General features: G+C 53.5%; 1 protein-coding gene across 1 annotated transcript in view; it reads left to right on the forward strand.

The window, feature by feature from the left end:
• Window positions 1–1,036: 1,036 nt before the first annotated feature.
• The window catches only part of SMARCD3 (SWI/SNF related, matrix associated, actin dependent regulator of chromatin, subfamily d, member 3), a 38,961-nt gene continuing 15,900 nt past the window's right edge, over window positions 1,037–24,097 (forward strand). Inside the window, exons 1-2 of the mRNA XM_059711452.1 lie at window positions 1,037–1,130; window positions 2,945–3,085. Coding sequence (XP_059567435.1) covers window positions 3,047–3,085 — 39 coding nt within the window. The 5' untranslated portion in view covers window positions 1,037–1,130; window positions 2,945–3,046. The remainder of the gene's footprint in view (window positions 1,131–2,944; window positions 3,086–24,097) is intronic.

Raw genomic sequence — 24,097 nt, forward strand, 5'->3', positions numbered from 1 at the left:
CCTCAGGTCCCACTATCCGGACGGCTGTCCATGTGCCCCCCAGGTCACTCGGCAAGCCTTCCCACATCACTTCACCCACCGCCACACCCTCCCCTGACCACCAGGAGCCCCTGGCTCACAGGCCAGCATCCCGGCAAGGGCAGCGGGACTCACAGGCACTCATCCCCTCACCAGAAGGAGCGCAGGATGAGGCGTTCAGTATCATGGGGCTGGGAGGAACTGAACACATCTTCCCAGGGCTGAGCGGAGGGAGTTTCTGGGCGGTTTAGTGTTGCATATTGTTAAAGGGCTGTAAAAGCAGCATTATTCACAGTGGCCAGAAGGTGGAAGCAATCCAATTGTCCACAGACAGGTGAATGGATAAACAAAATGTGGTCTGTGTATACATACATTGCACATACACATGCAGTGGGGTCTAATTCAGAGTTACAAGGAAGGAAATTCTGACAGGCTACAATGCGGAGGAACCTTGACGGTGTTGTGCTAAGTGAAATAAGCCAGACACAAAAGAACAAATACTATATGATGCCACTGACGTGAGGCACCAGAGTAGTCACGGAGTGATCAGAACCCCCTGCCTGGCTGCATGCCCGGAAAGGACGCCTCTTGGCTGTCAGGGTGCTTGCGGAAACATGAGGAAAGGAGACGGGGACCTGGATTAGACCAGGCGCGGGCGGGCGAGCTCATCAAGACTGGGGAGCGGGGCGGGGGCATCAGTCAGAGCCTGACCCTGAACCTGGCGTGGAACTTAAGTTCCCACCCCCACCCCGCCAAGGTGTGCGTGTGTGCGTGTGTGTGGCCCTGAAGAGGTCATGTCTCGGGTCACACAGGAGCACATAGAATGTCCTGACGGCCTGGGTGCATCCGTGGGCGCGAAGTGCGCCTACAGACCTAGGGCGCATTGTGCGCAGGCCAGGGTGCGGCATGGCGCTCCCGGGCGTGGGGACCGCACGGTCGGTTCGCTGGGGCAACGGCGCCTGCTCCGATCCCTAAGTCATTATTCAGCTCCTCGCTCTTTGCAGACGCTCCCTGCGCCTCCCCCTCTCGGGGCTGCAGCGGCGCAGGCGCCGGCCCAGCCGATCGCTGAGCGGGAGCGGGCGGCCGTGCTCCCGGCCGTCCCGGGGGAGCAGGTGAGCGACCCGTGCCGCTCGGCCTCCAGGCCCTGGCGGAGACGGAGAAGAGCGCCGCCAGGCCGCGCCGCGCCCCCGCCCCCGCCCCCGCCTTCCCTGCCTGGAAGTACCCGTCTTGCCTCTGTTGGCATCACCCCTCCTTCTCCTGCCTGGCATCCCTCCTCCCCCCTGCCTGGTTTCCCTCTCCTCCCGCCTGCTGGCATCCCTTCTCCATGGCTGGCATCCCTCTCCCCCCGCCTGGCATCTCCCGCCTTATCCCTTGCCTGGCACCTTCCCCTTACCTGGCATCCCCCTTCTCCCCGCCTGGATGCTCCCTCCCTTTCCTGATGCCTCCCTCACTCCTGACTCTTCCTCCCTGCCCCCTGCCTGGCACCCCCAGCCTCAGCCTGGTGCCTCGTCCTCCTGTCCCCTGTCTCGCACCTCTTCCATGACTGCCAAGTTCCCACCCGCCGTCCTGTCCTCTCGGATGCCTCCCCTCCTCATCCCTCTTTCCCTACCTGGTACCTTTCCATTCCCCCCCCCCCCCCTGCATTTCCCCTCCTTCCCTTTGCCTGGCGCCCTCCTGCCTGGTACTATACTCTCCTCCCTCCAGTCTGGCACCTTCCCTCCTCCACGATTGTCTTGCACCTACTCCTCCTCGTCACCTGTCACCTCCCCTCTGCCTAGCACTTTCCCATTCAACTCTTGCCTGGCATCCTTGCCCTCTGCCCTACACCCCTGCTTGGCACCTCCCCTCCTCCTTCCTGCCTGGCATCTTCCCACCTCCCATCCTGTCAGCACCTTCCCTCCTCCCCCTGCCTGGCATCTTCTCTCCTCCCATCCTGCCTGGCCCTTCTCCTCCTCCCCCTTCCCTGGCACCTCCCATCCCGCCTGGCACCTTCCCTCCTTCTCCCTGCCTGGCACCTCCCCTCCTCCCCCTTCCTTGGCACCTCCCATCCCGCCTGGCACCTCCCCTCCTCCCATTCTGCCTAGTACCTCCCCTCCTCCCCCCTGCCTGGTATCTTTCCTCCCCCCTGCCTGGCATCTTCCCTCCCCCCTGCCTGGCATCTTCCCTCCCCCCTGCCTGGCATCTTCCCTCCTCACATCCTGCCTGGTACCTCCCCTGTCTCTACTTGGCTGTATACCTCTCTCCTATTCAGGTGTTTCTCTCTCTCCCACCTTCCTGCAGGGCACCTCCCCCAGTCCTGGGCTGGTAATCTCTCCCCTATTGGCATCTTCCTCTACATGGCCTTGCCTTCCTCCTCACCCTTCCCAGAGTCACCCCCTGGCCACCAGCCCCTGCACATGACCTGAGCCACTCTCAAGCCCTCCACTCCCGCCCCCTATCTACAGCACCACCCTCAATCCCCACGTCCGGCCCCTTCCCCGGGGACCTCAGCACAAGCCACCCTGAAGCCCAGGGCCCACAGGGCGAATCCGGGGGGCCCTGCACAGTGGAGGGGATGGCTGCCACTACCGGCCTGCTGCTCCTACAGTTCCCTCGCGAGGCCTAGGCTGGCCAGAGGCCACCCAGCTCCCATCCTGGCCTGCCGGTCACTCCCTTACCTCCAGTGCCCAGCTTCACCCCTGTAGGGACCTGGGCCTGCCTGGGTTCTCAGGAGCCAGTGTCTGACGGCTTCCTGCACGCACCCTGCCCCATCCCATGCTCTTCCTCGTGCCACCAGCCTGGGCCTCACCACCTCAGTCCTGGTCACTCCCTGTCAGGGGCTGGTCCATGGTGGCCCCTCAACTGTCTTCTTCCCCAGCCTCCTGGCGCCCTTGAATCTGCCTGGGGCTCGAGGTCTGCCGGCCCTCCCACTGCCCTCTCCTTTCAGATCCTCCTCAGAATGGCGCTTGGAGCTGCAGGCGAGGTGGGCTCTGGGCCCGCACCCCGAGGGGGCACCGGATGAGTGCCCTGCTGCAGGACCCTGCCACCCATGACTCCAGGCCTTCAGCACCCACCCACCGTGGTACAGGTAGGCGCTGCCTCCCTCAGCCTGGGAGCAGGAGCCCTGGGGCCCAACTGAAAGTTGCTGGCATCTGGCCCCCTCTTGGCACTTCTGCCCCAGCCAGGCCCATGGTGGTGCCTCTTAGCCCTCGCACAGCTGGAGCCTCGGCCCAGGCCCTGCTGGCACACCCTCCACCTTCCCCCCTCCTGTCCCTGGGTCCTGCCTCGGAGCCGCCAGCTGAGCCAGGGACAAGCAAGCCTGAAGCCGTGTTTTTGGTTCAGGTGAAAATGGTCTGTGTCTATGGCTTGTTCCACTTCCTTCCCACTAGCGGACACCCCGACTCACATCTCTCCTCTCCCCCATGTGTGAACACACCCCTATGTGCAAACACACCCCCATGTGCACACACGTGCCCCCCCTGCTGGGAGGAACCTGCTGACCCCTGGCACCAGGTGGCCTCCAGAAACCTAACCCCAAACACGCTGTGGCAGACGTGCCAAAGTCTGCAGGGCCGGCGGGTTTGTTCTTAGCAGGAGGGGGAGGTAGCAGCCGGTGGCACAGCCTTGGGGGAGCCGGCCCTGTGCTGCCGCTAGGCAGGCCTGCGGCTCAGAGGCGCTCCGCGGTGCCCACTGACGTGAGCTGGACCCGCCTGGGCCTCCTCCTGGCAGAGGGAGAGGAGGACGGCCTGGCTAGTCCCACATCAGCCCCCCTGGCCCAGAAGGACACACTGAGGCACCGCATGGAAAGGCCACCTGCCGGAGGGCGCATTTATCTTGGGGCGGGGCTGGCGCTGGTCTGAAGCCTGCCGTCTGGTCTGGGCTCCGCCTGCCCAGCCCCACCTGCCTCTCTGGCTGCCTCACTGGTGGGGTCACCTGCCAACAGGCTGTGAGACCCGGTCCCAGCAGGAGGAGCGGACAGCCCATCCCGCAGGAAGTGCCGCAGGGCCCTGGGAGGGACACGGGGAAGCCCTGGATGGGCCGTTTGAGCAGCCTTTAGGAGAAGCGGAGGCGGGTCCGCTGGTGCCAGGGCCAAGGGCGAGCTGGATGAGAATGGCTTTCTCAGCTTCTCCTTCCTCAGAAGCTGCTGAGGACTCAGCGTCCTGGTGTGGCTGCTCTGAGGCAGGGGCAGCCCCGTCCCCTCCCCCCCGCCCCCTGTGGCTGGAAGATGTGAGCACTGGTGGCTGGCAGGCCCAGAGGATGGAGCAGCGGGGTGGCAGGGAGCTCCCACATCCGCGCTGTCACCCTGGAACACGTGCAGTGAGGGGCAGGAAATCAAGGCCCCAGCAGAGGTCCCATCCACTGCCCCCAAACCTAAGCACCGCCTGAGGGGAAGTGGGGACCTATTCCTCAGCTTGCGGGTCGGTTTTAATGCGGAATCCTGGAGGAAAGCTACGAGCTAGTGTCCCACACACGTCCTCCCTGGGTGCTCTTAAGTTCTGGGGTGTCTGAGGGCAGAGGCCAGGTCCCAGGGGGTGGGGAGGCTGGTGGGAGGCAGCTGAGGTCCCTGGGAGATACGCCCGAGTCAGGTCCCCAAATGGTAAGGCCTCGTACATTTCCACCGATTTGGGGTGCACTGAGCTAAGCCCTGAGGGGCTCCCCAGCAGCAGTAGGCAGGTGCCTCAGGCTGTGAGGACGGGCAGTGGGGGAGGGGAGGCTTGAGAAGACTGGGAGGCCCTGGGACAGTGAGTACATCCTGGTGACACCTGGTCCCCAAGTGGCCCCAGTCACAAGGTGGGTCTAAGGCTTATCTGGGATTCCTGGGGAGTCAGGAGCCCCAACCTCCCCATGTGCTGAAGGTGGTGAGGAGTCAGGTGCTAGAGGAAGTTTCTGGCAGTTTATTTTAGAGTCACATTAGCCTAACGTGGCCTTCATTCAGTGTGTACAGTGGTGGGTGTGGAGCTGGCTTGGACACCTGGCAGTGTGGGCACGTGCTCTCATTTGGATGCTGACAAGCTCTGAGCTAGCTCGGGTCTAGACCAGGCGTCCAGAGCTGGACTATCACCCCGCCCCGCCCCCCACCTCCCCCAGCGCTTCGCAGTGCGATGGCAGGTGAGAGCTCCCGGTCAGTGAGCTGTCACATGGCGGAGGTAATGGGCGAAGGCGAAGGTGTCGCCAGGAGGAGGCTGAATGGCCCTGGGTTTGGTGGATTCTGAACTCTCTTCAGTTGCTGCACCAGTGGGGTCAGCCTGCGTCTGGTGGGCACTCAGCTGAGGGACACTTTGTGGGGCCGTGTCCCCCAAAGCGAGGTGTGTGCAGACCCTCGGTGACCGTGAGGGACCCGATGGGAGAGCAGTTGCTCTCAGGCTGGCCCTTGATTTGCTTCCCAAGCTGTGAACCTGATTTCTCTGTGACCCAGACCTGCAGGAAATTTGAGTTGGTCTTATGCACACGTCCCCCTGGTGCCTTGACTGGAATTTACGAACTTGGATCACTCCATGTCAACTGTCTCCCAGACTGCAGAGCATTCTGGGCCTGAAGGGAGAGAGAGAACGGGAGATGAGAGGATGCCCACCTCATTCCAGGAGGAGTTGGAGGGAGGAAATGTATGGCCAAGAAGGGGTTAGTGCACAACATGCAAACCGAGAGGCCCTGGGACCCTCCCACATGCAGGACATGAGCACTCATGCGGGTCACACTGCCCTTATGACAAAAAGCACACCATTTGTTCAGAAACACTGTGATTTCTGGCCCTGACACCCCAAGAAGTCTCTCCTGTATGATGACATAGGGGGACACTGGGTGACAAAGTTAAGTGATGTCCTTAACCACACCCTGAATTTCCTGGGCTAAGACAAGGACTAACACAAGCTGGGCAGCCAGAGAAATATTGCTGATTGTGCTCAATCCAACGATAAAATTTAGAAAAACTAGAGGAATGCATTGCCTGCCGTCAGGAAATCCTCTCTGTTAATATTTACAACAGTGTTTCCGATAAATATCAGGCAGGAGGGCTCAGTTCCAGCCAGGAATCATGTAGTCTCATTCCTAGGAGAATAGAGACCCTCCCAGCATGTGTGCCCAACGGTGAGCTTGGGTGGAGAGAGGGCCCCATCACCTGCCTTACCCACCAGGTCCTGAACCCACTCAGAAAGAGCACGGCTGCAGGGATTTCTCAGTTATTGCGGGAAAGCTGGACTGAAGAGGGGCTTGCACCTGAGGCCCAGATGCAGACCTGTGTGCTCACTGGGGCATGGGAACAAGAGGAGATGGGCAGGCTTCAAGGGAAAGGCAGGGATGCCTAAATTCAACACCCCGCCCCCGCCACCACCCCCGCCCTGCCCAGGAGAGGAACGTGTCCAGCAGGTGTCAGACTCTCACCACTTCGTCAGACAGCGCCCCACCCAAGAGAAGGGTGGAGAGACTGGGCAAGGAATCTTCTCTTCAGAGGAATAGAGTAGAAGCTTTCTGTGAACACATGAACACAAGAGGCCAGGGTTGCCTCTCCAGTGCGGGTGGGGCCAGTCACATTGCTGACCTGGGAGTAACCTTTGATCCTACCCCTTCCTTCTTTCTGCATAAGAACAATCACCTCATTCTTTTTTTAAAAATGCATTTATTTTTTAAAAAAATAACTTTATTGTGGAGGGTATTATAGATGCCCCCCTATTCCCCCAATTGCCCCCCTCCACTAAGTTCCTGCTTCACTGCAGGCCTTTATCATCCTATTGTCTGTGTCCATAGGTAATGCATATATGCAAGATCTTTGGCTAATCTCTTCCCACCTCCACCCCCTCTTCCCTTTGAGATTCATCATTCTGTTCCATGTTTCCATGCCTCTGATTCTATTTTATTCACCAGTTTATTTTGCTCATTTGATGCCTTGTTTGTTTATTTTGATTTTTAGATTCAGTTGTTGATAGATGTGTATTTAGTGCCATTTTAATGTTCATATTTTTCTCCTTCTTCCTCTTCTTAAAGAATATCCTTCAACATTTCATGTAATACTGGCTTGGTGGTGATGAACTTCTTTAGCTTTTTCTTGTCTGTAAAGCTCTTTATCTGACCTTCAATTCTAAATGAGAGCTTTGCTGGCTAGAGTAATCTTGGTTGTAGGTCCTTGCTTCTCATCACTTTGACTATTTCTTGCCACTCCCTTCTGGCCTGCAAAGTTTCTGTTGAGAAATCAGCTGACAGCTGTATGGGTGCTCCCTTGTAAGTAACTAACTGCTTTTCTCTTGATGCTTTTAAGATTCTCTTTTTGTCTTTAATCCTTAGCATTTTAATTATGATGTGTCTTGGTGTGGGCCTCTTTGGGTTCCTCTCTGCACTTCCTGGACTTGTAAGTCTATTTCTTTAACCAGGTAGGAGAAGTTTTCTGTCATTATTGCTTCAAATAGGTTTTCAATATCTTGCTCTCTCTCCTCTCCTTCTGGCACCCCCATGATGTGAATGTTGGTACTCTTCAAGTTGTCCCAGAGGCTCCTTATACTATCTACATATTTTTAAATTTTTTTTTCTTTTTTTGCACTTCTGATTAGATGGTTTTTCCTTCCTTATATTTCAAATTGTTGATTTGATTCTCAGAATCCTCTACTCGACTCTTAAATCCCTGTAAATTATTCTTTATTTCAGTTAGTATATGCTTAATTTCTGACTGTTCCTTTTCATGTCTTTTGAAGTTCTTACTAAGATCCTTGAAAGTCTCACTAAGTCCCTTGAAGCTCTCATTAAGATTCTTGATTAGTCTTATAACCATGGTTTTGAACTCTGTATTCAGTAGTTTGCTTGCTTCCATTGTGACATGTTTCTTTATCTCTGCATTTTGGCTGCTTCACTGTGTCTGTTTCTATGTATTAGGTAGAGCTACTATGTCTTCTGGAACTAGTAGAGTGTCCTTGTGTAGTAGGTGTCCTGTAGGGCCCAGTGGCTCAGCCTCCCCAGTCACCTGATCTGGGCACTGTAGGTGTGCCCCTGTGTGGGCTGTGTGCATAGTCCTGTACTTGAACCTTGATTGCTATTGGCGTCACTGGGAGGAATTGACCTCTAGGCCAAATTGGCTGTGAGAACCAGCTTCAGTGGAAGAGCAGCTGTGCAGGAGATACCCCTATGGAGCAGGACTTGCTTTAGTAAGGCTTTAGTGCTCACTGAGTCTTCCTCTTGAGTGTGTTGCTTGTGGATGTGTAGAGTTGTAATCTGGTATGGTCTGAAGCTATCCATCAGGTACACTGGCTCTGGGTCCTTCTGGGAGGTGCAAAGTCAGACACTGCCTGGGGCCACCTGGCAGAAGCTACAGAGAGGTCTGTAGATGGCTGCTACTTATATTGGGCTTATGAAGTGCCCAGGCAAGGCCAAGTTGTGAAGCAAGACAGGCTGGTGCTAGTGCTGGGTATTGGGCCTTTTATTGATAGGTTTGGGGTACACTGACACCAGCTGCTGCTTGTTTGAGAGATTTTAGCAAAGTTTGAAGCCTGAGCTAGAACAGGCTCTTCAAATGGAAAAGTTGCAGCAAACAGCTTGGGTGGGGCTGCAAATTGGATGGGGCAGGGTTTCAGGGAATCACCAGTGGGGAGCAAACAGTGTGAGCCAGGCTGATGGAAACTCAGATATGGCTGCCAGTCAGCTCTGTGACCTGAGGGGGAGGAGGGAAAGGGGCTCAGAGAGGGGTAAAAGGGGAGAGGAGGTCCTAGCACAAGAACAATGACACCTGCCTGCAAGCACCCCCTGTATGGGAGAAAGCCATCCCTGATTTCCTGCCACTATGCTAAACACTCCTCCCTGTATGTCCCTGTGTCCCCCAAAGCCATCTGGTGCTGGAGCTCAGAGGGATAGAGTCTGAGTAAGTTCGTGCTCTGGCCTTTTAAAAGGAGCTCTCTGGGTCTCCAGCAGCCTCTGTGTCACTCAACCACATCCCTGCTGGTTTTTACAGCCTGAAGTTATGGGGACGTCTCTAACCAGCTCTGGAACCCCGGGCTGGGGGCCTGATGTGGGGCTGGGACCCCTTACTCCTCACAGAGGGTGCCTCTGCAGCCAATATATCCCTTGCAATTAAAAAAATGGCACATGTGCGTGTCTGACCAGCCTGTTCTGCACTTCCACCTCTCCTACCAGTCTCAATGTGCTTTCTTTTTTACTTCTCTAATTGTAGGACTTCCATTCAGCTAGCTTTCAGGTAGTTCTGAATGATGGTTGTTTTGTAGTTTCATTGTAATTTTGATGTGATTGTGGGAGGCAGCAAGTACCGGCGTTTACTTATGTCGCCATCTTGATTCCTCTTTCCAATCACCTCATTCTTTTATTTGATTTTTATTTCCTAGACCCATCCCAATTCCATCGGCTTATTTCTCAGGTCACCATCCTGGTCCATCTGCTGCTGTCTTCTGCCCAGATCACTGAAGTAGCCACCTAATTGGTGCCCCACACTCAGTCTGGCCCCCTGCCCCAAGCCCCAACCGACCAGGGCATTCACAGTGGGCTTCCTGAAACATGACCTGGCCCGTCTTCCATGTCCTCATGGCCTTCAAATGACTGCCCTCGCTCACGGCCTTCACACATGCCATTCCCTTTGCCAGCAATACTCTTTCAGCTCCCTTCACCTGAATAAGTATGCTCATTCTTCAAGGCTAGACTTAAATGCCACTCCTTCCGGGGACACTTTTTCACTCCCCAAAAGTCAGTAAAGTCAGTCCCACCTTCTTATGTACCAGAAATTTAAATATTTCATTGTAGAGCCCCTTAAAGGCACAGACTGAATGCATCTGTCTTGTTCAGCATAGCACAAAAAAATATTTCTTGAATGAGCTAGTGAATAAATGAGGCAGTCAGAGAAGAAAGGAGATGGCCCTGACAGCTGATCCTAAGATGAGCCTGCCATCCCTTTTGCTGTTGGCCATGCCCTCCCTCCACCCCCATGACCCAAGAGGGGGCCTTTCTTACCTGCCCACCTTGACCTGCCAACACCTGAGCAGCTCCATCCAGCTGCTCTTGGTCCCCACCCGGCAGTCCCTCCCCAACAGGACCTGTTCACCATGTTCCAAAGCTTAGTCCTTCCTCAGTTGTTCTTGTGGTGACCTTGGTCTTGCCCTTTGGAGAATATTTCTGCTTCCACGACATTTGTCCGCCCCCAGACACTTGGAGACAGTCGTCACACACTCTGCACCTGCTCTCGGGAACAACCAGTTCTGGCTTCTTCAAATGTTCCTACCTGGGGCATGTGCAGGCTGTTCATGACCTTGGTGCCCACTGGGGAGAGACAGCCAGAGGGGGCGAGGCTGCCTAGTGGGTCAGCCTTTGTATTTACTCAGGCCTGGTCTTTCATCTGTAAAGTGGGACTTAATGCCCCTTCCATAAGGGTGCAGTGGATGCTGAGTAACAGGCACTCCACCCGAGGCCTCATGTGTGGTGAATGTCAGGAACGCCCTCCTCAGTGCATGGGTTAAATGTCCTTCTAGGGCTGCTCCGGCTCCAGGTGTCATCTGTAGACCCCAGAGCACGATTTCTTAGCAGTGACCAGGGTCTCCCCTGGTTCCAGGCCACACCCACCATTGGCTCATAAAGGCCCGGGGCCAGTGAGGACCCCCTGGGGCTTCCTCCCACCAGCCAAGTTGTGCCTTCTCCTAGTCCCATGCCTGTGCAGTCATCTTCCCAGCCAGCAGCTCTCCATCGGCCTGACGTAACCTGCATATTTGAGAGGCCTAACTTCTTTCCTCTAATAGAGTTTTCAGTTGGAAGGGGGGGTGGTGAATGAACCGGTGTGGGGCTCCAGGAGAGAGCCCTGTGGCCCCCCAGCTCTCTGGGGCTGTAGACACATCTGGCTGAGTTTCAGCAGCTGAATCAGCAGCAGGGCTGCAGGTGGGTCGCTTTGAGGCAGGAGGAGGGGCGAGGTCCCTTTGGGTGGCAGCCTGAGTAGAGAGGGAAGAAGCTGAGACCTGGTTTTGTCGCAAATCTGACTTCCCCCACCCATCAGCAAGCCATCATTTTGCTTTTATTTGTGTGCCTCAGTTTACCCTCTGAGCCCCTATTTTACTCCCTCTTATCCTATCTCACCCTGGCCTCTCCCTTCAGGTTACAACTCTGTCTTTGAAACCCTTCAAAAATTTGCCTGTTCAGTAGATGATAGCTCTATCTGTCAAGACCCCCCTCACCCCACAACTGCCCACCCCCTGTTGCCCACCCCTCACTTCCTCAGCAGCATCTGAGGCTTAGATCACCCCCTGCAGGAGGGAACAGAGCAAAGCATGTGGAGTCAGAATAATAGTGCTGATGGAGGACTCATGGCAAATTCAAGAACTGTTTTTAGAATTTTTCATGGCTTAACATTTATCCTTACCACAACACTATAAGGTGAATGCCATTATTATCTTCATCACTTTTAAGATGAGAAACTGAGGCACAGAGAGGTTAATTATTCTCTGAATGGTCGGGGCAAGAGTCCCAGGTGGGGTCTCTCGACCACATCTGGCTCTTGGAGGTGTGTGTGGCCCAGACCACAGGGAAACAGCCAGGCCCTCTGCCTCCAGCAGAGACCTAAGGTCAAAGGCTAATTGTTCTGGTGCTCAAAGCCCAGACCACTTATTTACATTAATTGCTGAGCCCCTAGGGGCATTAGAGTTTGTGGTCCCTAAAATAGGGAATTAGGAGGAGGAGTGGATTAGAGAGCTCTTGCCCGTTCAAAAAGGGGCACCCCCTTCTAACCTCCATCTGACTGTCCAAGGTCTTGTTGGGCTTATTGCCAGATTTCCCGTTTCTTAAGAGACTGGAAATCTGTTTCTTCATGTGAAATCTGACAATTTTTAAGGTTTCTAAGAGTGCGTAAGACACAGTGTGGGCTAAGCGAGAGCTGTTCGCCTGGCCCAATTGGTAACATCCATCCTGAACTTTCCTTACCCCTTGTTGTCTCTTTTATCCCTCAGGCTCAGTACATTTCTCACCCCGAGAACTTGAGGGCCTCAGTTTGAGAAATATTGCATTAAGAGTTGCTGTCACTTTAGGTAGTCTCTTGTCATCAATGAGTTATATACAAACTGTGAAGAACTTTGTCAAAATGTGAAGACCCCGTCCCAAGTATCAGTCAGGGGTCCCATTTTGAGAAGCATTGCTCATTAATCCTCAGTGGTGTGCTGCTGACGGGAGGGGTGGGAACTGCTGTGGAACCCCCCTCTCAACTTGTCTACGTTTAAACCCGGGGCAGTGGCCCCACCTTCCACACTAGTTTGCTGTCTGGCTCTGTGTCAATCATTAACCTTGTGCCCCTCATTTTTAAAAAGGGTATAGTAATATCCTCCCTTTCACTTCCTGGGATGTTGAAAGAACCAGATTATATAATGAATATTGAATTGTTTTACAGGCTATTAAGCTTCATTAAGATATATATGTTAATTTGGACATATATCCGAAGTATTTGACAAAGACTTTGATAAAGTCTTCCCCAATATTTTGAGTTTGGCACATAAACATGGGCTGGGTGCAGTGGTGTGTGTTTAAATACCCAACAACGGGCTCTTCACAGGCTGGGAAGGGGGAGCTGAGCTCTGATCTGTATTGTTTGCCAATTCTTATGGTGTAAATACTCCTACTGTGGCTGCTTGTATTTTATTATTTATTTATTTATCCTCCCCTGAGGATATTTTCCCACTGATTTTTAGAGAGAGTGAAGAGAGAGGGAAAGGAAAGAAAGAGAAAAATATCGATGTGAGAGAAACACATCAATTGGTTGCCTCCTGCATGAGCTCCGACCAGGGCCCAGGCCAGGGAGGAGCCTGCAACTCCTTGACCACAGTCAAACCCAAGACCCTTCTATCTGCAGGCCGACGCTCTATCCACTGAGCCAAACCGGCTAGGGCACTGGCTGATTTTTAACTACCACATGACACTCCGTCATGGGACTGGATATTCCTGTGATGGAGTAAGTTTACTGCCAGGCGAAGACTAAGCCCCAAGGGGCTAGATTGTCTGGAGAGAGGGTTTTGTCCTGGTGCCTGTCTTCTTTCAATACCTTCAGCAAAGACCCGGATGAAGAGAGGTTATGCTCACTGGATTTATGAATGAGGCACAGCTGGAAAGGACAGTAAATATATTGGATAATGGAACTGAGATTCAAAAGCTCTCAAGCCAGAACAATGGGCTAAGGCTTACAAGATGAATATGAACAGGAATAACGATGTGTCTGTTCTTTTTTTTTTTTTTTAATTAAATCTTTATTGTTCAGATTATTACATTTGTTCCTCTTTTTTTTTCCCCCCCATAACTCCCCTCCTCCCAGTTCCCGCCCCACCCTCCGCCCTCACTCCCCACCCACTGTCCTCATCCATAGGTGCACGATTTTTGTCCAGTCTCTTCCCACATCTCCCATACCCCTTTCCCCCCCAAGAATAGTCAGTCCATTCCCTTTCTATGTCCCTGATTCTATTATAATCAACAGTTCATTCTGTTCATCAGATTATTTATTCACTTGATTCTTAGATTCACTTGTTGATAGATGCATATTTGTTGTTCATAATTTGTATCTTTACCTTTTTCTTCCTCTTCCTCTTCTTAAAGGATACCTTTCAGCATTTCATATAATCCTGGTTTGGTGGTGATGAACTCCTTTAGCTTTTCCTTATCTGTGAAGCTCTTTATCTGACCTTCAATTCTGAATGATAGCTTTGCTGGATAAAGTAATCTTGGTTGTAGGTTCTTGGTATTCATCACTTTGAATATTTCTTGCCACTCCCTTCTGGCCTGCAAAGTTTCTGTTGAGAAATCAGCTGACAGTCGTATGGGTACTCCCTTGTAGGTAACTGAGTTTCTTTCTCTTGCTGTTTTTAAGATTCTTTCTTTATCTTTTGCTCTTGGCATTTTAATTATGATGTGTCTTGGTGTGGTCCTCTTTGGATTCCTTTTGTTTGGGGTTCTCCGTGCTTCTTGGACCTGTAAGTCCATTTCTTTCACCAGGTGGGGGAAGTTTTCTGTCATTATTTCTTCAAATAGGTTTTCAATATCTTGCTCTCTCTCATCTTCTGGCACCCCTATAATTCTGATGTTGGTACGCTTGAAGCTGTCCCAGAGGCTCCTTACCCTATCCTCGCATTTTTGGATTCTTTTTTCATTTTGCTTTTCCGGTTGGATGTTTTTTGCTTCCTCGCGTTTCAAATCATTGACTTGGTTCTTGCGCTCCTCTGGTCTGCTGTCGGGCGTCTGTATAATATTCGTTATTTCAGTCCTTGTATGCTTAATTTCTAGTTGGTTCCCCAATATAAGATCGAGGGTCTTATTAGTTTTCGTGTAGATCTCATTAAGTTTATCGGCAGCTTCTAAACAGTTCTTGAGAGACCTTAAAAGCGTGGTTCTGAACTCTATATCTTCCTTTGACAATTTTGTCCTGTTTCTTTGTCTCCGCATTTTGTTATGCTTCCTTGGTGCACCCCCTAGTGGTCTTTGTTCGCAGTCTTATAGTTAAATCTTGATTGTTGTAGCTAATTCCAGGGAGGGTTTGACCTCCAGGCCAAGTGGCTATGAGAATCAGCTGTGTCAGCAGTGAGAGAACTTCTGTCCTCTAGGGAGGTGCTAATCTAGCCTTTGCCTGAGGCTATCCGGCAAATGCCTCTGTGCAGGGCTTGGGCGGGGCGGGTCGCACAGGATCAACAGGGTGGGCCGGAGAGAGCAGTTATGGCGGCTCTCAGTCCTGTCCCCAGGGGCTCTGCCTCTCTGAGTCCCAGGACCCGCTGCAAAGCTGGGAGAGAAAGCTGCACTCGCTCTGACCGAAGCCAGACAGTCCCACTTCTCCCGTTTGAGTCTGGGTCCCTAAAGACTCGCCCGGATCTGGTGCTCAGAGTCTGCGACTCCCTCCCGATTGAAAACAACAACCGCGCCCTCCGCCGCCAGCCCGCTCCGCGCACTCCGCACCTCAGAATTTGACTTCAGCACTGCGCCTCCTCTGAGTGTCCGTGTGCGTTTCTCTTTCCTCCTAGTTGTAGGACTTCCACTCAGCCAGCGTTCCTGCGGTTCTGGGTGATGTCCCTTCCGTTTTTTGGTTTCACTTTTGAAGTAGTTGTTCAAAGCAGCAAACTCCGGCGTTAACCTATGCCGCCATCTTGGTTCTCCCGATGTGTCTGTTCTTGAGTCCACAAAGGCAACATTACAAGAATGGGATGGGGAGACATGCTTTGGCACAATTGGAGTAAGAAGCGAATTGAGGTTTTAATTGACAGTGAGTTCAATACAAGGCCAGAGTGGGAAGGGTGGTTACCAAGGAGTGACTCATTAACAGTGGTACTTTATTCAGCCCTCTGCGACTTAAGGAGAATTTTCACAAGTCCGCTCATTACTGTTTTGCTACTGACAGTAACCCAATGAGACGTTAGTATGCCCATTTTAAAAATGAAGGGAATGAGGGTCAGACCGGTTGACATGACTTCACACTGTTGTCTTCTGGTCAATAGGCCGTGGGGTGAACGCTCAGACGCAGGTCTTCTGGGCCAGGCTCTGCCCTGTGTTGTGCTTGTGCAACACATTGTTCTAGGGCAGTGGTTCTCAACCTTCTGGCCCTTTAAATACAGTTCCTCATGTTGTGACCCAACCATAAAATTATTTTCGTTTCTACTTCATAACTGTAATGTTGCTACTGTTATGAATCGTCATGTAAATATCTGATATGCAGGATGGTCTTCGGCGACCCCTGTGAAAGGGTCGTTCAACCCCCAAAGGGGTCGCGACCCACAGGTTGAGAACCGCTGTAGGGGCTGCCCTCAGGACATGGGAGCAGAATGGATGGCCCACGGACTGGCCAGCAGGTCACATGCAGACCACTGTAGGGATCGTGAAGAGCCGTGTTGGGGTGGGCTAGTAATTAGTACCTAGGGCTGCCACGAAGTACCACAGACCAGGGCTGAAACAACTGAAATGCGTTTTCTCACAGCCTAGAGTTGGAAGCCTGAGATCAAGGTGTCAGCAGGGCTGGTCCGTCCTGGGGGCCGTGAGGAAGGACCTGTGGGGAAGGCCTGCAGATGGCCATCTTCTCCTCTGTCCCCTCACATCATCTTCCCTCTGTGCATGTCAGTCTCTGTGTCCAAAAGTCCCCTATTTCTTAAGGACGCCGGTCACATTGGATTAGAATCAACCTAATGGCCATCTGAACTCGATGACCTCTGTAAATGCCATGTCTCCAGATAAGATCACATTCTGAGGTGCTGTGGGTTAGGACCCCAACAAATGACTTTGTGGGGAACATAATTCAGCCCCTAACGGGACTGTGATCGCTGCCTTCAGCATTGGGAGTCCTGTCTTCTGCAGGAGAGAGATGAGCTCTAAGTGCCCAGAACCTGCAGGAGGTTTGAGCCTGGGTTACACCTGCCACAGGAAGAACCAAGGCCCCAGGGGACAGTTGGACTCCCTGCCACCGTGCAATCCCTTGGGCCCTGGTGGCTGGAACACAGGCTCCCCACCTGGCTCTAGCTCTCCCCTCAGGGGACTGTGCGGAGCCGGAGGGGGCCTCCTTTCTGGGCCACTGGTACAGTCAATGTGCCACAGGTTCGCTGGCAGCCAGCCCATGGCAACCCTGCAGCCAGCTCCCCAGAACTCTCGGCAGGGCTGCAGCTGCTGGCTTCTCCTCCACGGACACCGAGGCCCGCTGCGCCGCCCAGCCACAGCCCCTGAGGCGGCAGCTGCTAGGGGTAATTCCCTCTCTCCTCCGCAAGGACTACATCCTCCTAACCCGGTGCTGGTCCAGGCTCCCCTGACTGCCGGCTTCATCGTGAGAGACCTTAGCACGGACCCAGGGCTCTGGAATGGGACGCACTACCTAGTACTGGAACTGCAGCCTTCCTGGCGCCTGGGTGGGGGGCAGCTGACATGAGCTTCTTGCATCTTGCAGTGTGTCAAGGCCTTCAGTCCCATCAGCCCCTTTCTGGTCCTTAAATTCAGGTGTCTCGAGGGTTGAGGCTGTGTCTAGCGCGTGAGTCAGCAGCACTTCTCACAAAGCAGTCCCTAGTGCAGGGGTGGGCAAACTTTTTGACTCGAGGGCCACAATGGGTTCTTAAACTGGACCGGAGGGCCGGAACAAAAGCATGGATGGAGTGTTTGTGTGAACTAATATAAATTCAAAGCAAACATCATTACATAAAAGGGTACGGTCTTTTTTTTCAATCGTTTTATTCATTTCAAACGGGCCGGATCCGGCCCGCGGGCCGTAGTTTGCCCACGGCTGCCCTAGTGGGTGCTCACTAAGCATGGGAAGGGGAGGCAGAGGAGAGGTGGGGAAGGACGGTGCAGGGGGAGGCCCTGCTTTCCCTCTAGGTGTCTTCAGCAGCAGCTCCCAAACCTCGGCTTCCCCGGGCCAACAAGCCGCCTTGGGAATTATTCCTGGATTTAAATCCACTTGGTTTGCTGTGGTGGCTCCTGAAGCATCTCCCTCTTTCCTGCAGCGCCTACCGTGTTTCTGGGCCACATACACAGGCTAACCACGCCAGGCCCGGCCTGCATGCTGATGGCCAGTCTCTGCTCAAGGAAGCTTCTGGTGGTTTGGGGAGAACCCAGACTCCCCCAGGCCCCCATAGCCATCATGATCAGCCACGACGATCCCCACAGCTGCAGGGCTCCAAGGGCTCCCTGGTTTCACTGCTCCCCTAGCTGGGGGGTGGTCCGCAGCAGGACCACCAGGGACCCAGAGGTAAGCAGAGTAGTGGCAGTGGAGCTGGGGGGGGGGGTGGAGAAGGGGGAGTGTTTGAGAGGTGCAGCATCGGGAACCCAGCAACAGCAGCAAGCTCTCATGCAGTGCCTACCCTGTGCCAGGCGCCATGCTGAATTCTGCACATGTGCGACCTCACTTTGACACTCCCATCCACCTTCGAGGCAGGTGTAAGGATCCCTATTGTGCAGATGGAGAGAATGAGGCGTAGACAGTCAGGTAACTTGTACAAGTTTTGGTCATCAGTGGCTGAGCCAGGCGTGAACCCACCACTGACTGACTCTGGGGCAGTGATTCTCAGTCCGGGGCAGTTTCTCCCTCCAGGACACGGAACCGTGTCTGGAGATATTTTTGCTTGTCTAGATAGAGCAGTGGTTCTCAACCTCCCTAATGCCGCGACCCTTTAATATAGTTCCTCATGTTGTGGTGACCCCCAACCATAAAGTTATTTCCGTTGCTACTTCATAACTGTAATTTTGCTACTGTTATGAATCGTAATGTAAATATCTGATATGCAGGATGTATTTAGGCGACCCCTGTGAAACGGTCGTTTGACCCCCAAAGGGGTCGCGACCCACAGGTTGAGAACCGCTGCACTAGAGGGCTGAGGGTGGTGGTAGAAATTACTGAATAGAAACCAGGGATGCTCCTAACATTGTATAATGCATGGCACAGCCTACACACACGCACGCACACACGTACACATGCACACGCATGCGCGCACGCATACACACACGAGTTATCCAGCCCAAAATGTCAACAGTGCCAAGAGGACTTTAGAAGCCTTGTTCCCAGGTTGAAGCTCAGAGCTATCACACCATGGGCCTGCAGAGAACCTACTAGAACAGTGGGTTCGGGACCTGGGGAAAGATTGGCCCCCAGGCCCTGAACCCAGAGGACCTCAGATTTCTTGGGGAAGCAGGCAGAAGTATGTGGGGTTGAGAGGAGGTGGGCCTGCAAGGGGTCAGGGATTTCACAAAGCCGGTCTCAGCCTCCCCCATGTCCCCACGCAGCAGACCCTATAAGTCACTGGAGCGATGGGCAATGGGCAGGGCAGTTAGGACCCATTGTCACAGCCCTGGGCAGAGACAGGCTGGATTGCAATACCTAAGGCAAGAGCCTAGATCTGGGAGCCAGGACATGGTCAGGGCAGGGCCAAACACTTCCCGGAGTGGGGAATCCTTATACAGGTGGGCGGGGGCACCAAGCAGACTTTGTTACAAAGGTTGGTGGAGACAGGGGTGGTGCACCTAGCAGGTCCATGCCCTGAGAACACCTGCATCCTCCCCTCAGCCGCTCCATGGTGAGTCTTCATGGGGTTTCTTGGCTGTCGCTGCACTATTGGGACCCAGAACTAAAGCACGGTCTGCTGACTTATAGGGTCTGCTGTGTGGGGACCTGGGGGAGGCTGAGCCCTGCTTTGTGAACCCTGATCCCTAGCAGGCCCATCTCCTCTCAACCCCACATACTTTTGCCTGGTTCCCCAAGAAGTCTGGGGTCCTCTTGGCACAGATGGAGCCTCTTGCCTTTGCTCACATCATTTCTCCTACCCTCTTAGGCCAGATTGAATTCTTCAGACCTGTGGCCACCAAACAGCACCAGGAAGGCAGGACAAGGTGGCCCTGGATCTGTCCAAGACCACCACCTGCCTATGGACAGGTAGCATGTCCCTGCAGGAAGCATGAACCGGGGTGGCCAGGTGGGAGGACAGAGAGGCATTGCTGACCTGGTGATCGTGTGTGCGTTTCCCACCCAAGAGTTACATGCACACGTGTGTCCTTCCGCACGGCCAGGAGAAGCCACCAAACTGCCTACTGCTCCACCCACAAGAGCGAAGGGCTTATTCAAAGTTGAACTAAGATTCATTTTTTTGGCTAAAGGATATTTCTAACATAGGACTTAAAGGGACCTCCTAAAAATGCACTGAAATTTGTTTTAGACATCTTGATGGTGCATTCCTAGAATTTGTATTCTTAGTGTTTGAAACAATCTGCTTGAAATCTTTTGGGGTGAATTTTAAAAGACAAATGAGAGTAATTCAGCTTAAATGTACAGGCTTCTGGGAATCTTGATTTTCTTCTCTAAAAGGCAGGTGTTTGGGGAAGGGGGAGGTGTGTGTGTGTGTGTGTGTGTGTGTGTGTGTGTGTGTGTGTGTGATTATTCCCAGGGGCCAGGCATTCTACATGGAGATGTCAGGGAGGCAGCTTGGGATGAAGAAAACCCAGAAACCTTGAGGTTGGGAGATGGATTTGCAGTCCCGACCCCACCCCGTAATAGCACCGTGACTGCTGGCAAGTCACATGGCTCCTAGAGCCCTTTTTCCTTATCTTTAGAACAGGAATCCTATCCCCTACCTGGTAGGGTCTCTGTGAGGACTAGGCTGGTTACTGTGTGTGAAGGTGCCTGGCTGGCCAACAGTAAAGTCCTGTTCAGACCTAAGACGATGCTATTGCTATGAATCTTACCATGACATGAGCACAGATTGTAGCATATATGCAGGTGTCATTTGGAAGCATGTAGAAATCCCGCATTGCCTTCACCTCTGAGGAATCACTGTCTCGACCATGTGCCAGCTACTCGGGATTTATTCGTGAACAAGCCAGAAAGGTCCCTGCCTTTGTAGAGCTTACCTTCAAACAGAGGGAAGGAGGGGGACACACTAACACAGTAAGTAAGTCCATGACATAGAATGGTGGAAGGTGTGCAGCACCACGGGGAGATGAGCAGAATATGGGAGATGACTGCAGCGGGGAGGGAGGGCTGCAGTTTTTAATAGTGTGGACAGATTGTACCCATTGAGAAGAGGACATTTGAACAAAGACTTTAGGGAGATAGGAGAGTTAGCCATGCAGAAGAGCCTTCCGGGCGGAGGGAACAAAGCCCCAGGGCTGCCCAATGCCTGGAGTTTCTGAAGAACCACAACGAGGCCAGAGGCTGGGGCACAGACAAGAGTGAAGGACTGGCAGGAGGTGAGGGACAGAGGGAGCAGAGAGTAGCGTTGGGACTGGGTCCTGGGACCCGCAGGACCTTGGTCCTTACTCAGAATAAGATAGGGGGACTTGGGAGAGTTTCAAGCAGAGAGATGATGTGATCTGATTCCCCTTTTTATTTTTTGTGGTTTTTTTTTAATGTTTTTATTTCCGAGAGGGAGAGAGAAATAGAAACATCAAAGATGAGAGAATCATTGATCAGCTGCCTCCTACACCCTCACCCCCCAACCTGTAACCCAGACATGTGCCCTGACCTGGAATCAAACAGTGACCTCCGGGTTCACAAGTCGACACTCAACCACTGAGCCACACCGGCCAGGCTGATTTCCCTGTTTAAAGGACCACTCTGGTTGCCAAGTTGAGAATAGATTTGGTGCAGGTTGGAAGCAAGCTAACCACCACTCACGGATTGAAGCAGGTGGTAGCAAGGAGAGGTAAGAAGGGGTTGGGTACTGGATCCAGAGCCAACAGGACTTGCCTTCAGAGTGGATGCGGGATGTGAGAGAAAGACAGGATTCTGGGGTCACTCCAATGTTGGTGGGCAGAGAGCAGGAGTTTGTTGTGGGGATATGAAGGTGGAGCCGTCTGTGACTGATCCAGGTGGGAATGTTGAGTAGACAATTGCATATCCAAGTCTAAGAGTTGGGCAAGGGGACTGCTCGGGAAGAAAACGTTGGTAGTTGTCAACATATAGATGGTCTTTAAAGCTATGACACTGGGTGAGGTCACCAAGGAAGTGATTGTGGAGAAGTGAAGAGGACCAAGGCCTGGGCCCGAAGTGCCCCACCCTGAGAGGGAAGATGAGCTGGACAGCCCCGGAGGTGAGAAGGGGCAGCAAGGGATGCAAGAGGGAAACCCAAGGATGGGAGTGCTCTAGAGCAGCGGTCCCAACCTTTCGGACCTCACGGACCACCAGTGGCCCACGGACCACCGGTTGGTGACCGCTGCTCTGAGCCAAGGCTAGAGAGTATTTCCAAGAGGAGACAGTGGCCAACTGTATGGAATGAGGCAGCTGCTTAAGCAAGATGATTCCTGAGAACTGAGGGCGGCTCCGACAGGAGCATTTCCAGTGGAGCAGTGAGTAGGATGTGTGCCAGCAAGGATTGGATTGGGAGAAGATAACACTTTTGAGAAGCTTTGTTGCAACTGGGCAGTGACCGATAGGATGAGCAGATGGGGAAATGGTAGGACTTTGCGTGCTGGCAGGAAGCATCCAGGAACGAGGGGAAGGCTGACCATGTGATGGTGTGGGAGAGAATTGCTGGAGCAACGTCCTTGAGGGTGTGAGAAGGGACAGGAGCCAGGATACCAGGATGGCAGCTCCGGACCAGAGCACAGACAACTCCTATAGGACCGAGGCCACAGCACAGGTGACTCCTATGGGAACGGGAGAGAGCTGCTGGGAGATGGGAGGTTGGTGGGAGTCTCTGGAAGTTTCTTTCATTTTCTCAGTGAAGCACGGAGCACGCCTACCATCTGGGAGTGCAGAGGGGAGGAGGATTTTGAAGTCAGAGGAGGGAGAAGAAGAAGACTCGTGTCGAAGTGGGACCAGGGAAGGAAATGAATGGACCAGAGATGGCATGAGGCCACTGAACTCTGTGCTCCTAAAGTGACAGTGAGACCAGTTCCAGGCAGGGGTATGTTTCACTCCAGCCACAGTCAGCTGCTGGGTGCAGGGGAGGAGTTAGTGAACTGGATTTAACTCTTAAGAGAGTCAAGAATAGATGCAAAGGAGGTTAAAATGAACTTTTATGTTATATATATTTCACCATAACTTGAAAGAAGAGCGTCTATATGCCGGTGTCATTGCAATGAGGGATGTGAGTCAGAGAAATGGACCCAGGTTCCAGTGGGGTCACAGGTTTTGGGGGTCAAGGCACTGGACAGAGTGGTCAGAGAGTGGAGTGCTTGAGACTGATACCGGGGTGCGGACTGCAGTGCCTGGAATGACAAGGCACAAGAAATGACCTGGGTGTGAGTGGCTGGGGGTAGGGTTCGGGGGAGGATCACTGGAGGTGAGGAGGCCAAGGAATCAAGACCAGAGGATCTGAAAAGCAGCAGGAAGAGGGCAGGGAGTTACACTGGCGGGAGTGACAGTGAGCTGGAGCTAGAACCCCCAGGAAATGAAGGCACCATGTGTGGGGATAAGATGCAAAACTAGGGCCTGGAAGCTGCTGCCATGGGCCAGGAGGGGTACTGCCCCACCTCAAGGTCAGTGCGCGCCAGGGGTGGGGGTGGGGCAGTTCTGGGGAAAACATCGTCAAGGGGAGCCGAGCTCTGTCACAAGAAAGCGAAAGGGATGTTCACAGAAGGGGCCAAGTGGATCGGACATCTTACTTATGACAGAGCACAGAGTGGAAGGGCTCGGGCTGGTGGGAGAGGGGAGCAGAGAGGGTGCTGGAGCCTTGCGGAGCCGCGCCTGCAGGAGTGGAGGGAAGTGCGGGGTTTCCTATGGCAGGAAGGCAGGTGCGCCACAGGTAGCCCACAGGCGTGGTGGAGAGGCAGAGTGTCGGGTGAGGGGCAGAGGGCAGGGCTCCCTGGGCCCCACGGATGCAGAGGAGAAAGTGCATTTCAGACCCCGAGAGCGGAGCTCACCCTTGACTCCAGGTGAAGCTGAAGACACCTGGGAGGCCAGGTCCCTGGGCTGTTCCATGGATGTTTTATCTGTACATTCCACTGCCCGTTGCCATTTGGTCTAATTTCCCTAAAAAATGTCTTCAAGGAAATGCAAATGAATTCTTTTCTCTATTCAGTTCTCTTCACTTGGGTGACATCCCAGACCTCAGAATGTAGTGGCTGGCGGAAATCCCTCTGACCACCTGGTCAGAGCAGTGGCTCAGGCCTCAGGAGTTTTCCAGGGTGAGGAGCAGGATCTTTGGTCACCATGACATTGTCCTGACACTGGTCATAAAGTGCAGCCAAGGGTCTCCCAGCCAGGGAGCACAGGGAGCCAGGGTCCATGCTTGAGGCTCGGCAACGGGCGGCAACTGTCCTTCCCCGGCATGCCAGCCAAGGCCCTTCTGGCTTTCTCGGAGGTCTGGGTACGGCAGCAGTATCTCATTTCACAGAGGAGGACGCAGCACCTGGGGCGGAGGTCGCCTTCCCAGGACCACGCGGAGCCGCCATGAGCAGAGCTGGGTGTCCACAGGACGTCATGAGCTGCCCCTGAATGTGGTCCCCAGCCTCCCAGGCAGTGAACAAAGTGAGGATTGGACCAGCATCTGTTGGTAGACTTGAGGTGGGCCAGGATGTTAAGGACATAAAGAGGGGTAGGTGACTCCGTGGAGCCTCAGGCATTTGGCAGATGGCAGGAGCAGAGCTGGAGGGAAGGCTTCAGCTAGAGAGAGGGTTTTGTGAGGATGGGTGGGGTTCCCAGCCCTGTGGATGCAGGTAGGCTCCTGGCCTCAGGGAGGCAAGGAGGGACCTGTGCTGCTGCTGCTGCTGCTAC

Source organism: Myotis daubentonii, chromosome 10 (genome assembly GCF_963259705.1).
Source record: "Myotis daubentonii chromosome 10, mMyoDau2.1, whole genome shotgun sequence".
NCBI classification, from domain to species: domain Eukaryota; kingdom Metazoa; phylum Chordata; class Mammalia; order Chiroptera; family Vespertilionidae; genus Myotis; species Myotis daubentonii.